The sequence below is a fragment of the Bufo gargarizans genome, chromosome 8 (assembly GCF_014858855.1).
Source record: "Bufo gargarizans isolate SCDJY-AF-19 chromosome 8, ASM1485885v1, whole genome shotgun sequence".
Classification (NCBI taxonomy): Eukaryota; Metazoa; Chordata; class Amphibia; order Anura; family Bufonidae; genus Bufo; species Bufo gargarizans.
Genome location: NC_058087.1, coordinates 149,782,082 through 149,796,040, shown reverse-complemented (window position 1 = coordinate 149,796,040; position 13,959 = coordinate 149,782,082). Strand labels below are relative to the sequence as shown.

At 43.9% G+C, this 13,959-nt stretch overlaps 1 protein-coding gene across 1 annotated transcript in view; it reads left to right on the top strand.

Moving 5' to 3' along the window:
- The window catches only part of LOC122945756 (fibroblast growth factor receptor substrate 2-like), a 35,996-nt gene extending 23,452 nt beyond the window's left edge, over positions 1 to 12,544 (top strand). The window contains exons 3-6 of the mRNA XM_044304931.1: positions 5,200 to 5,386; positions 10,330 to 10,443; positions 11,046 to 11,179; positions 11,290 to 12,544. Of these exons, the coding sequence (XP_044160866.1) occupies positions 5,200 to 5,386; positions 10,330 to 10,443; positions 11,046 to 11,179; positions 11,290 to 12,114 (1,260 nt within the window). The 3' untranslated portion in view covers positions 12,115 to 12,544. The remainder of the gene's footprint in view (positions 1 to 5,199; positions 5,387 to 10,329; positions 10,444 to 11,045; positions 11,180 to 11,289) is intronic.
- The last annotated feature ends 1,415 nt before the right edge of the window (positions 12,545 to 13,959 follow it).

Sequence of the window (13,959 nt, the reverse complement as noted above, 5' to 3'; positions counted from 1 at the left end):
AACCTTCTCGCAGCTTTCTCTAGGCCAGTGACGACATTTTCATCGGTCACGTTCCCAAGGGGAAGCTCAACCCCCCCCTGTAGAAGTGAATGAGGCTGAGCTGTGATGCCAACCAAAGCCGCTATACAATGTATGGCGCTGTGCTTGGTGAGCAGAGAGAAGGCTGCAGCGCTGGTGCCCTCTCAGACAGCTGATTGGTGGGGGTCCTGGGTGTAGGATACTGATGTTCTACCCAGAGGACAGGTCATCAGTTGAAAAATGTCAGAAAACCCCTTTAATGTGCAGTTTTGCTACAATTTAGTACCAGATCCCACTCCATCAGAAAAGCTGATTAGGGGGCTCGCAGTTTGTGGTAAAATATTTCCCTTCGGCCTCTTTCACACGAGCACACATACAATCTGTATATGAATCCGGTGCTAACTTACATAAATTGGGCTATTCACATGGGCGCATAATTTCTGTCAGTATTAGAAATCTGCCTCATGTCTTGTGTGTGTTTCCTTCCAAATGTGTCTATTATAGGCTAATGGAGTGCATCAAAAATGTAGGAAGGAATACGCATGTAAATCCGGATGAATTAAGCCTCATTCACACGTTGGTGATTGTGAGCCAAAACCAGGACTGGAGCCTCCTCAGAAATAAGGTGGAAGGGAAAGATCTGTGAATGAGGCCTTTTACTGAAGCAATACTGGTGCCAGAACATGGATGGATTTAGATATGCTTGTGTGAAGGAGGCTTTTGATTGAGATGCCTGTGGGTGCCGTCAGTCGTCTTAAGTAAAATATAAGACTGGTGTCACGCACACTTTTTTGGGAACATTTATTAAAGTGTTTTGTGCCTGCTTTTAGTCTAAAAAAAGCTGGTTAGGCCTCATGCACACGGCCGTGGCCGTATTGTGGTCCGCAATGTGCAGGCACCGGCCGTGTGCTGCCTGCATCACGGATGTGGACCCATTCACTTAAATGGGTCCACAATCCAGAGCTGCAGTGTGGACCGGAGGCATGGAATAACTTCGGAGTGCTTCCATGGTGTTTCTGTCAGGGCCTTGCACCACAAAAAAATAGAACGTGTTCTATATTTTTTTTTATGGTGCGGACGGATCACGGACCCATTCTAGTTGAATGGGTCTCAATCCGTCCCAGCCGCCGCATGGATGTTGCCTGTGCATTGGGGACCGCAAATCGCACAACGGCCGTGTGCATGAGGCCTTAGACAGTCTTATTTTTATTTGGTTTCATTTACTACTGAAATTGCACCTGTTTTGGGGGGACTATTTTTTTATTTTCCCCCTAATTCATGAGTTTTCTAACTTTTTATTTTTTATTTTTTCTCATCTACTTATGTTGGTGCACCTTTTTTCGTGCCTGAATTTGTTGCAAAAAAAGTCTAATTTCTGCTCCACTCCAGGGCTGGCGTACTTTTCTTCGTCTGCTTGTGGAGTGCAACTTTTTTGGGCATTTACCAGAGGTCAGACTAATAATACGCCTAGTCTAATTCTGTGCAACTTTTACTAAATACCGTACTCAGCAAAAGAAAGCTGAATGATATACGCCTAATTTTATGGCCAAAAACAAGGGAGCTTAATAAATGTGCCCCTTTATGTTGGGGTTCTGCTACACTGGGGCGGGTGGGAATCTATCAAACTAGTGTAAAAGAAAACTGGCTTAGTTGCCCGTAATAACCAATCAGATTTCGCCTTAAATTTTCGAAAGGAGCTCTAAAAAATGAAAGGTGGAATCGGACTAGTTGCTATGGGCAACCTAGGCTACTTTTACACTTGCGTTTGGGGTTCCGCTTGTAAGTTCCGTTTGAAGGCTCTCACAAGCGGGCCCCGAACGGATCCGTACAGCCCCAATGCATTCTGAATGGAGGCGGACCCATTCAGAATGCATCAGTCTGGCTCTATTCCGCTCAGGAGGCGGACACCCAAATGCTGCTGGCAGCGTTCGGGTCACCGCCTGGCCGTGGGGGAGCCAAACGGATCCGTCCTGACTTACAATGTAAGTCAATGGGGACGGAGCCGTTTGAAGTTGACACAATATGGTGCAATTGCAAACGGATCCGTCCCCCATTGACTTTCAATGTAAAGTCAGGACGGATCCGTCTGACTAACAATTAGACTTGGACTTTTTTCTGAAATAGAATGCAGACTGATCCGTTCTGAACAGATACCATCGTCTGCATTATAGGTGCGGATCCGTCTATGGAGATACCAGACGGATCCGCCCTGAACGCAAGTGTGAAAGTAGCCTTAGCCAGTTTTCCTTACACCACTTTGATAAATATCCCCAACAGTGCATAACGGATTCTGCTTTCACTCTAACACTATGGGGCTCATTTATCAAGCTGGTAAAAGTAGACATGCTTATTTTATTTGGTTATCTTTCTTTTGGCAAGTATTTATTAAAAGCCGTGCAGTCGCTGATGAATTAGATTAGGCTTATTGTTATTAGTCTGACCTCAGTAAGGTTCATATTCACTTAGACTGGTCTAATTTACTTGCACATGACAAAAGTTGCATCTTTGCAGAGAGAAGTTGGACGTCTCCAGGAAAGTGTGACTTTTAATGCAAAAAAAGTCACACTTCACCACTGAAAACAGACAAATAAAACGATGCCAGCCCTGGAATGGAGTAGAAATTAGTCCTGTTTCACATTTGCGGTAAACAGATCCATGAATACCTTGCACTTAACCCCTTAAGGACCCACACCGTACATGTACGGAGCTGGTGGACGTGACTTAAGGACCTGCCCCGTACATGTACGGCGGGCTGATCAGGCGGGTGTAGGTGCTGAGAGCAGAGAAATTGAAATTTGGAAAGTTGCGAATAAAAAAATAAAAAATAAATGAAAAATATTGACTGAAATTTACCACCATGATGAAGTACAATGTGTCACGAGAAAACAATCTCAGAATGGCTTGGATAAGTAAAAGTCTTCCAAAGTTACCACATAAAGTGACACGTCAAATTTCAAAAAAATGGGCTGGTCCTTAAGGTGATAAATGGCAGGGTCCTGAAGGGGTTAACAGCCTGCCGTATCTGTTTAAGGCTACATGCACATGACCGTATGTGTTTTTTTTTTGGGGCGGATCCATTTGAACAATGCCTATCCTTGTCCGCAAAACGGAACGGACATACTGATGTGGCCAGCACACGGTGTGCTGTCCGCATTTTTTGTGGGCCTATTGAAATAAAAGGATCCGCATCCTATCCGCAAAAAAAAAACTGAATGGACACTGAAACAAAATACGTTTATGTGCATGTAGCCTAACACAAAATGTGAAACAGACAGGTTTTTTTTAGGTTTTAAAAAAAATCTAAATAGGTGGACAAAGAGCAAAAGCCTCCAAAACTGGAACAATTTCAGTAGTAAATGTGCGTAAAAAAAAAGTCACAGCTAATCAGTGGGAGCGCCAGTTGTCAGACCCCTCACCAATCTGATATCGATGATCCTGAGGATAGGTCATTAATATCTGCAGCCCGGTGAACCCCCTTTTAAGGAAGTTGATGGCTCATTCAGTTGAGAATTTCTTTATCTGCTTTAAGTGGCATATGGAACCATTTTTCTTAGCATTTTTGGTAGCTCATATTGATGCCTACGGTATTTTATAAAATAACCTGAGTTAATTTACAAAAAAACGGCTTTTTATGCTGTTGTTTTTTTTTTTTTTTTTTTTTTTTTCTCTGCGCCTGATTTATAACAAGGTGTGCGCCCTGTCATAAATTAGGCGCAACGCCAGCAGTTCAGGCACCTGAAGTAATTCAGTCCACTTCTACACCTGTTTCCACGCAAACGACTCGTGCACACGAACGTGCTGTGGTTTGCGGTCCGCAAATTGTGGATCCACAAAACACGGATGCCGCCTGTGTGCCTTCTGCAATATGTGGAACAGAACTGGCGGCCCATTATAGAAATGCCTATTCTTGTCCGCAAAACGGACCAGAATAGGGTATGATCTATAATTTTTTTAAGTGGGTCCGCATCAAAGCCGCAAAGAAATGTGGCTCAGATGCGGAACCACACCACGGTCATATGAATTGGCCCCTAGGCCTCTTTCACACTGGCGTGTGCAGCCCGTTGACGTATTGCGGACCGCATTTGTGGATCCGCAATACACGGGTGGCGTTCCGCATCACGGATTCGGACCCTTTCACTTGAATGGGTCTGCAAATCAGGAGATACCGAATGGTGCGGAACGGAACTACGGAGTGCATCCGGGGGGTTTAGTTCCGCCAGAAGATAGGACATGTTCTATGTTTCTGCGTAAAGGCCGGATCGTGGACCCATTCAAGTGAATGGGTCCGCGATCTGCTGCGGCTGCCCCACGGACTGTGCTCTTGTATTGCTGCCCGCAATACAGCAACGGGCTGCACACGCCAGTGTGAAAGAGGCCTTAACTGTCAGCTGTAAAATGCTAATTACCTGCAAAATATTCTAGTCGGGTACCACCAGCCTCAGAAAATATCATGGAAACATCAATTTTTTTTTTTTTTTTTTTTTTTACGGACACAGGAAAAAAGTCACTTATTTTTACGGACTGTCCAGAAATTTCTGGGCAGTTGGCCACCCTGTGTCTCTTCCTGCTCACCGCTGCGGTCTATGGCAAAGCAGAGGTGAAAAGGAAGAGAGAGGGGAGACGGCACATGCGCACCTTCCCTTCATACAGCTGATCAGCGGGGGTGCTGGGTGCCAGACCCTCGCAGATGTGATATTCATGACCTATCCTGGCATAAAACTGGCCATGCAACTAAATATTGTTGTACAGCCAGTTAAAAAGGAGAATTGTGACTATTTTTCAACTAAAATAGTCACAAGTCTATAACACTTCCCCATAATACCATCATAAAGTGCCTAAATAATAGTGCTGTAGAGTAAATACATAAGTGGTGTATATAGGGTAGGTTCACCAGATCCTGCCGAGACGGATACTGCCGCTTCCCAGTGAAAGTTTTTTCCGGCCAAAAACCAGCACCAGGTAAGCGGCCAGATCCCATTATAATCAATGTGGTCCGGTGGTGAATGGCATATCCGGCTAGGCCTCTTTGGCGGAATCGCCTGCAGGATCCATTCAACAGGAGTATGAACCTATCCTTAATAACTAATACCGGGGCTGATGTCCGTTTCACTGGAGTGCTGTGGGGTAGTGCAAACCCATGCTATAATACAGCCATGCTGATGTGTTCTTTGTATTTTTAAGGTGATCAATGTGAATGACAACGGTAAAAATGTCTGTCCAGGAATCATGGAGCTTACAGAGACGTCGCTCATTTTCCATATTAAGCGAGGAAGCTTTGTGAAGTGGCCATACATCAGCCTGATGAAATACGGCTATGACTCCGACCTGTTTTCCTTTGTCTGTGGCAGGAGATGTCAGACTGGAGAAGGTATGATTGTTGGTGCGCTCACAAACCTCACATTCTGCATTTTTAAAAGCTTGTGAAAAAAGCCTACAAAAATGCCTGACGTCTTCTAAAGCTGCGAAGCGTAACTAGAACAAATCATTCATGGTTAATTATATAGTTACAAGGTTAATACGGTTAAAAAAAGACATAAGTCCATCAAGTTCAACCAAGGGATAGGTGGGGACTAGAGATGAGCGAACTTTATATTTTAAATTTGTTCACGCTTCGTTTGGTAAAAGCAGAATTGTGTTATGAGTTCCGTTACCACGGACCATAACGCAATTCTGTGACGGAATGCATAATGGACTCCCTTTAGAGGCATTCCGTTATCCATTTTGTCATAGAAGTCTATGGGCTGAAAAACGGATCCGTCCCATTTTCGTTATGCAGGGAAGTCCCGGAAACGGGACGGATTCGTTATGCAGGCCATAGACTTCTATTATGACGGAATGGATAACTGAATGCCTCTAAAGGGATTGCGTTATGCATTCAGTCATAGAATTGCGTTATGGTCTGTGGAAACGGAATCCATAACGCAATTCTGCTTTTACCAAACAAAGCGTGAACAAATTTCATAACATGAAATTTGCTCATCTCTAGTGGGGACGCGAATCCAAGAAGGAAGGGAGACTCAGATTTTCATAAGCATTCAACTTATTAACTGACATGTCTGCGCTGACCCGTCTTGTGATCCCGTTACGTCACCTCCTAGTTAATAAAGCTTCTTCTCATTTACCGAACAATAATTACACCAGGATTACTAGCATTTAAGAACATCAGAAGCCAAAGGGCAGCATTTCATGTGCGTGTCCTACTAGAATTCAAGAATGAAAGGCTGTTCTCTTGGTGGCTTTTTGGAAATGCAGCAAGACGTAACAATCTTGCGTGTATAACTAATGGCGGATTACAATAGGGTCATTCGGGTCAGCAGCCCCGGGCCCAGCACTGCTGGGGGGGGCCCCATCGCCAACCCGAACGCCCACATACTGTAGAGGGGCACGGGAGCACAAAGTTCCCTTCCCTGCCACCGATCACCGCCATAGGCTTTAGGCCTGAGGCCTATGTGGTAGTGAAATCCCGGCGCAGGCGGGCCTAATGCCGTGATCACGCGCCTGTGCCAAACCTACATAAGGCGCTGGTGCAGTGGACCTGGAAGAATGAGAAAACGCCCAACACGTAATGCCGGGGCAATCCGGCTTCCTCATGGGTTCCCTGAGGAAGCCAGATTGCTCCGGTCATACGCGTTGGGCGTTTTCTCATTCTTCCAGGTCCACTGCACCAGCGGCTTATGTAGGTTTGGCTCTCTAATTTAGACCTCATCATGGACTGTTTGCATTTCTAGTGGTCTCACCTCATTTTATATTTGCCTTATACTTTGTATTGGATTTTTATATGCTGGTTTATAGTGTATATGCCCATTTTGTGGCAACCCAGTGGACCTGTGTGTGTCGGTTACATATATTATATTGCATACCGTACCTTGTTCTAATTGTAGACAATTTTTAATGTGTCCAATAAACTATATATATATATATATATATATATATATATATATATATATATATATATATATATATATATATATATAATTTGTCAGATGTGCATTTATGGGGTGGTTCTTGTGACTCTCTTGGGTCAGGTGACAAGGTCTAGTGTACTGGGGTTCCTTTTATACACCCCTGAGACCTAATTGATCCTTTATTAGTCACAGGTGAAGCTCATATGACAAGGCGACAACACTTATGTCTTGGCAAAAATTCACTCAATGGGCTTTACCAAGCTGTGGATATTAGAATACTTTTTGTCAGTTTTGTTTTGCACTGAAACATTATTACAAAAGCTGTTGGGATTAAAATGACCCATTTCTTGTAACAAAATCTTGATTAGAAATATATTTTAGCGGCACTTCAGGTCAATTTGTACACAAGCGACAAGACTTTTGTCAGGGACTGTATATGTGTGTAGGTCCCGCCTCTAACTCTGCCCAAAGCATAACTTTACACACCCAGTCCCCATAATGCCCCCACATAGTAATTATTCCCCCTTTGTCCCAGTACATAGTTAGTTATGTCCATATATGTGCCCCCTTACAGTAGTAATGGTCAGATATGTGCCCCCTTCACAGGAAGTAAAAAAATATATACTCACCTAGTTCCTCATGAGCACAGTTCAGCCGCTGGCGCTCCACAGCAGTACCAGGATGTAGTGTCACACATAGAAGGAGGAGCACAGCAGATTCCCGGCCGCACCGCTCCTCCTTATACACAGACTAGCAGTGTGATGTGTGACACTACATCCTACTGCTGCTGTGGAGCCAGGTCCATATTTAGATTTGATGCTTCCCTAGGCACTTTAGTACCAGCTTTCTCTCCCCCCCCCCCAATGAAGTCCATAGCTGATGATAAAATGCTCCCTAGGCCTTCAGCTATCCCTCAGGACTCCTCATACACTTCGACAATTAAAGGACTGACCTGTTACATGTGCGTTTGGCAGCTGAAGGCATCTGTGTTGGTCCCATGTTCTTGTGTGCCCGCATTGCTGAGAAAAACTATGTTTTATATACAAATGGGGCGTTACCATTACACCTAGAGGCTTCACTCTCTCTGCACTTTAACATGGCCCAGTGGGATGACATTTTCACTGCCAGGCCTTGTCAAAGTAGACAGGGAGCGGCAGTTGCGGAGTCTTCTAAAATATCCAGTCCCATGTAAATAACACCAGTCCTCTCCCTCCAATCTTCTATAACATAGTCCCATGTAAAAAAAAAATATAATAATCCCTTAGGCCCCTTTCACACGGGCGAGTTTTCCATGCGGGTGCGATCCGTGCGGCGAACGTATGGCACCCGCACTAAATCCTGACCCATTCATTTCTATGGGGCTGTGCACATGAGCAATGTTTTTAACGCATCACTTGTGCGTTCAGTTGAAATCGCAGCATGCTCTATATTGTCCGATTTTGACGTGACGCAGGCCCCATAGAAGTGAATGGGGTGTGTGAAAATCAGATGGCATCCGCAAGAAAGTACGGATGCCGTGCGATTTGCACGCATGGTTGCTAGGAGACCATCGGGATGGAGACCCGATCATTATTATTTTCCCTTATAACATGGTTATAAGGGAAAATAATAGCATTCTGAATACAGAATGCATAGTAAAACAGCGCTAGAGGGGTTAAAAAATAATAATAAATAATTTAACTCACCTTAGTCCACTTGCTCGCGAAGCCGGCATCTCCTTGTGTCTCCGCTGCTGATGAACAGGACCTGGGGTGAGCTGCTCCATTAAATAGAGCTTAAGGACCTTCGATGACGTCACTCCGGTCATCACATGGTCTTTTACCATGGTGAATCACCATGGTAAAAGATCATGTGATGACCGGATTGACGTCATCGAAGGTCCTTAACCTGTATTTAATGGAGCAGCTCACCCCAGGTCCTGTTCATCAGCAGCGGAGACACAAGGAGATGCCGGGCTTCGCGAGCAAGTGGACTAAGGTGAGTTAAATTATTTATTTATTTTTAACCCCTCTAGCGCTGGTTTACTATGCATTCTGTATTCAGAATGCTATTATTTTCCCTTATAACCATGTTATAAGGGAAAATACAGTCTTCAGAACATCAATCCCAAGCCCGAACTTCTATGAAGAAGTTCGGGTTTGGGTACCAAACATGCGCGATTTTTCTCACGCGAGTGCAACGCATGACAATGTTTTGCACTCGCGCGGGAAAATCGTGCATTTTCCCGCAACGCACCCGGCTCTTATCCGGGCAAAAAAACTGACGCCCGTGTGAAAGAGGCCTTAGTCTTCTATAACATACAGTCTTATGTAACTGACACTCCGCCCCTCTAACAGTCCCAGTGAAATAACATATTTCCCTCCCACTAAGCAGGAAGGAGGTATAATGGGGAGAACCACATCTCCCAGTATTTCTGACACTTACATTCATTCCATGGCATCACAGGTCGCCACTGCTGAGCGCTGCCTCTTTCTGCATTGGTCACATGACGGTGACCTCATCACAGGTCCTACCTCCACTTCCACTGCTGAAAAGATCACATGACTATGATGTCATCGAAGGTCCTTCAGCTATGGAGTGTAGACACAAACGGGCATCAGATTCACAGTATGTACTAATCAGGCTGCCCCCTCCCCACCTCCACACCAAGGTGCCCAGGTTACCCTGTTGGCATAGGTAGGTAATGAAAATATGATGAGATTAAAATAAAAAAAACGCCTCTGCTGGCACTGGGATGGGCCCCCTCCCTTGCTGGGCCCCTGTGTAGCTGAACCAGCTGCACAGGTGGTATGTCCGCCCCTGGTTGGGGTACCCTTGATGTTGCAGGTTTGGTCTAGAGGAGTAATGGTCAGCATATAGTGCAGGAGTCAGTAACCAGGCCTGACGTAGAAAATAAACCTCTTTACTAAAGTGCACAATGGGAGTTTAGTACATCCCAGGATTGCCAACCAGAATTATTTTTTCTCTGACCAACTTTATACCAAGATCACGGACAGCCAATATTTTTTACAGACAGATTGGAAAACCATTATGAGTGATACATGTCTATAGCGCAATATACTGATAACTCCCAGTCCTCATTACCAGCATCTACTGCGAGCTGTAAAATAATAATTACCACCAAAATAACACATTTATGTACCAACGGCCTCAAAAAAATCATGGACACATCTAATTTTTTACCAGAGACAGATTAAAAGTAACTTATTATTTTTTATATGAACTGTCCAGAAATTTCTGGATGGTTGGCAACCCTGGTACATCCAACACTATCAAAACACAGTTCCGATAATGCACAGTACAAATCTCCCCAGATATCCTCTCCAAAGTGGTGTCCATAGCTTACCTCAGACACTGTATCCCCACTTCTAATAATTGACCATTAACTGTTTCTTTCTGCATATAGGGATATTTGGGTTTAGATGTAGCCGTGCGGAAGAGCTGTTTAATTTATTACAAAGATGCATGCAGAATAATCGAATAAGTGTCATCTCTGATACAGATGGAGACACTCCAGTAGGTAAGTACCTGGGTGCTAAATAATTTACTAATAGTTTTTCTCCTATTAGACTGCAAGTTGTCTTTACAGTATACTTTTATTTTTTTATGAGCTCCATAAAAATTTCTTATTGTAAACTAGTTTTAAAGAGCATCTGTCAGCATGATCAACCCTAGTAAACCAGGCATACTGCCTAGCAGGGTTGATCATGCTGAGTGCAACGCCCTCTGTCTTGTAACAATCCTTTGTGCCGGCACTGCTTTACCTCCTTCACCTTTCAACCTTAGTCCCTCCCTTTCCCCTGCTAAGTGACCGGGCCAGGCGTTATCACTGTTCCGACGTCAATAAGTGGGAAAGAGGGTGACACTAAGGCTGAAATATGGGGAAGTATGGAGGTGATGCTCCGAGGGCCTAGGCCCTCCGCTTGGTGCTCCAAGCATCCCATTAGCATAAAAATAAAAGTAGTATCTTCTCCAAAACAACACAACTGATTGCTACAAGTCAGGGGCCATTACACTTGGTGTGATCAACCTTACCAGGCATTATGCCTGGATTACTAGGGTTGATCATGCAGACAGATGCTCTGTAAGCTGCTGAATTTCATGCCCTATATTGGTCTCCAGCAGGTGCAGAGCGAAGTTTACCATACCGATATGAAGCCTATCCCTCGTTCCCAGCAGCCTCATCCATTTTATCATCGTCTCATAGACCTGAGCCTATTGGCAGTGAATATATCCCTGATCCTAGATCTTCAGAAGTGAGAATCTGTTTGCCTTTCATACCTTTCCCACATTATATGTTCTTTGTAGCCGACTGTTAAACCCAAGATTTTAATGCTTTGTCTGTTTTTATTTCTTTTTTTCCTAGTGCTGCACATCTGCTGATTGTAAGGAGGTGAAAAGGCCACATGGATCCCATTTGCCTCTGGAACAGAAGGTTTCAGATGGGGGCATAAGCCAAATGTATATGAACAGTTATCTTGATGTAGAGGAACGTCGTGGATTTAGACTTGACCAAGCCTACATGGTTAGGAACATGATAGAAAATGAAGAGATAGAAACATTTGATAGTACACATTCTGGAGATATAAATGGTCTCATATGGGACACTGGCTACGACAGTGATGACCGACTAGAAACCTCATGGGTGAGAAGAATGGGGTATGAAAATGTTTCAGCAGTTCCAGGAGCATGTGTTAGGTCACGAAGCATGTTGGTTTCAGTTAGTAGCTCAGACTCTCAAAGCACTAGTATTATTCCAGCAGACTGTGTTGCTAGCCAGCCATCTTCTCCATCCATCTTTGAGGAACAGTATGACTTGGAGCAAAATATATCCACCATGAATGAAGGCTTTGGTCCATTATATGCATCCAAACGGTCTTCAGCAAGAGATTCCATGATACGTCAAGACTGTGTGCCTCTCTCTTTTAATTTTGATCTCAGGCAGACCTGTCAGGGGTCAAAAACTCTCAATTACATCCAGGTGGAGATGGAAAGTGGCTGTGACTCGGACAACCCTCAAACACCTCAAAGTCCTGATGGTTCTGTGCAATGGAGTACATGCCACCAGTCTGAGTTTTACACAGAACTGGACTTAGAAAAAACCACAGCTTTGTCACTTATTCAGAGAAATCGGCCCAAAGAAGATGGCACTAGGAAAACCAGACATAATAGCAAACATTTCCCAGTCTGATATTCTAGGGCACCGCTTGACCATCTAATAGTTAAAGTGGAGCTTTTTTTTTTTATTTTTTTATTATCTTTGAGTATGTAGTATTGTATGTGAAATCTAGGATCTATGTAATCTTGCTTTCATCACTTATTTTTCAGTTTGTTCTTAGTCTTGAAGTGTAAGAACCTGGAAACCTCTTTCAATGGATCTTATGATGTGTTTTTATCCTGATGACAACTTTTTTTTTTTTTTTTTTTTTTTAATCCTACTTTAAAAGATTTTTCTGGTGCTTTGACCACGTACACATGCCTTTTATTATAAATGGTGTGAATATAATGTTTCATTCTGCCAGGTTCTGCTCCGGAGAGTGGCCAGGAGGACAAGCTTAAGCTACTTTCACACTCTCGTTTTGGTTTCCGTTTGTCAGATCTGTTCAGGGCTCTTGCAAGAGGTCCAAAACGGATCGGTATGCATTCTGAATGGAAAAGGATCCACTTAGAATACATCAGTTCAGTCTCCATTCCGCTTTGGAGGCGGACACTAATACGCTGCTTGCAGCATTTTTGTGTCCGTCTGATGAAACTGAGCCAAGACGGATCTGACACAATAGAAAACTGATCCGTCCTCCATTGACTTTCAATGGTGTTCAAGACGAATCCGTCTTGGCTATGTTACAGATAGTACAACCGGATCAGTTCTGAACAGGTGCAGGAGGTTGTATTATCTAAACGGATCGGTCCATGACTGATCCGCACAAAACTCGAGTGTGAAAGTAGCCTAAGGGTACTTTCACACTTGCGGCAGAGGATTCCGGCAGGCAGTTCAGTCGCCAGGACTGCCTGCCGGGTCTGTCAAAACACATGCAAACTGATGGCATTTGTCAGACGGATCAGGATCCTGATCTGTCTGACAAATGCATTGAAATGCCGGATCTGTCTCTCTGATGTAATCTGGAAAAATGGATCCGGCATTTATTTATATTTTTTTTTTTTTTGCGCTCTGAGCATGTGCAGTATCTGTTTTGCCGAAATACTCTGGCAATAATGCATGTTAATGGGAAAAAATGCCGGATCCGACATTCCGGCAAGTGTTCGAGAATTTTGGACGGAAATAAAAGCGTATTGTCTCCGTCCTGAAAAGTCAAAAAGACTGAACTGAAGACATCCTGATGCATCCTGAACGGATTGCTCTCCAGTCAGAATGCATGAGGATAAAACTGATCAGCTCTTTTCCGGTATTGAGCCTCTAGGACGGAACTAAATGCCGGAAAATAATAACGCTAGTGTGAAAGTACCCTTAATGTGAAGTGCTCTCTGGATTGGGCTGCTTCACGGCCCCTCACCTCTGCTCTGAGTGACGGCTGTGGCATTCAACCAGGAACCACTACAGTTGACGCTCGGAGCAATGCTTGGCACAATAAAAAGTCATATTCGCACATCTAATCAGAATAACAGCTTTGTGACGGGTTTAGCTGTCCTGCTCTCCTTGGCGCCAAACTAGCGTTGCCAGCAATTCTGCATGGTCAAAACTGCTGATGGACTCCCTTCAAATGGCCTGTGTGTTCGGTTGGTTTACAAAATTACATTTATTTACATGCAGAACATGGGGAAAAAATGAGGGATTAGGATTATTTCTTACAGTACTTATTTTGGTCAGTACTTTTATGCTAAAACCATAAGTGGTTCACTAGATCAATTGTATCTTGAGTGGGTGACAATAGGAAATGGCGTTTTAATAAATGGATCGCTAAAATATAACTTTTATTATGACATTAAAATGTGGGCAATTTAACTCGCGTATATGTGTTAAAACTATGAGCCGTCCTAGATGACAATAGCACTAGGTCTGAGAATTGTCATGTGCTCA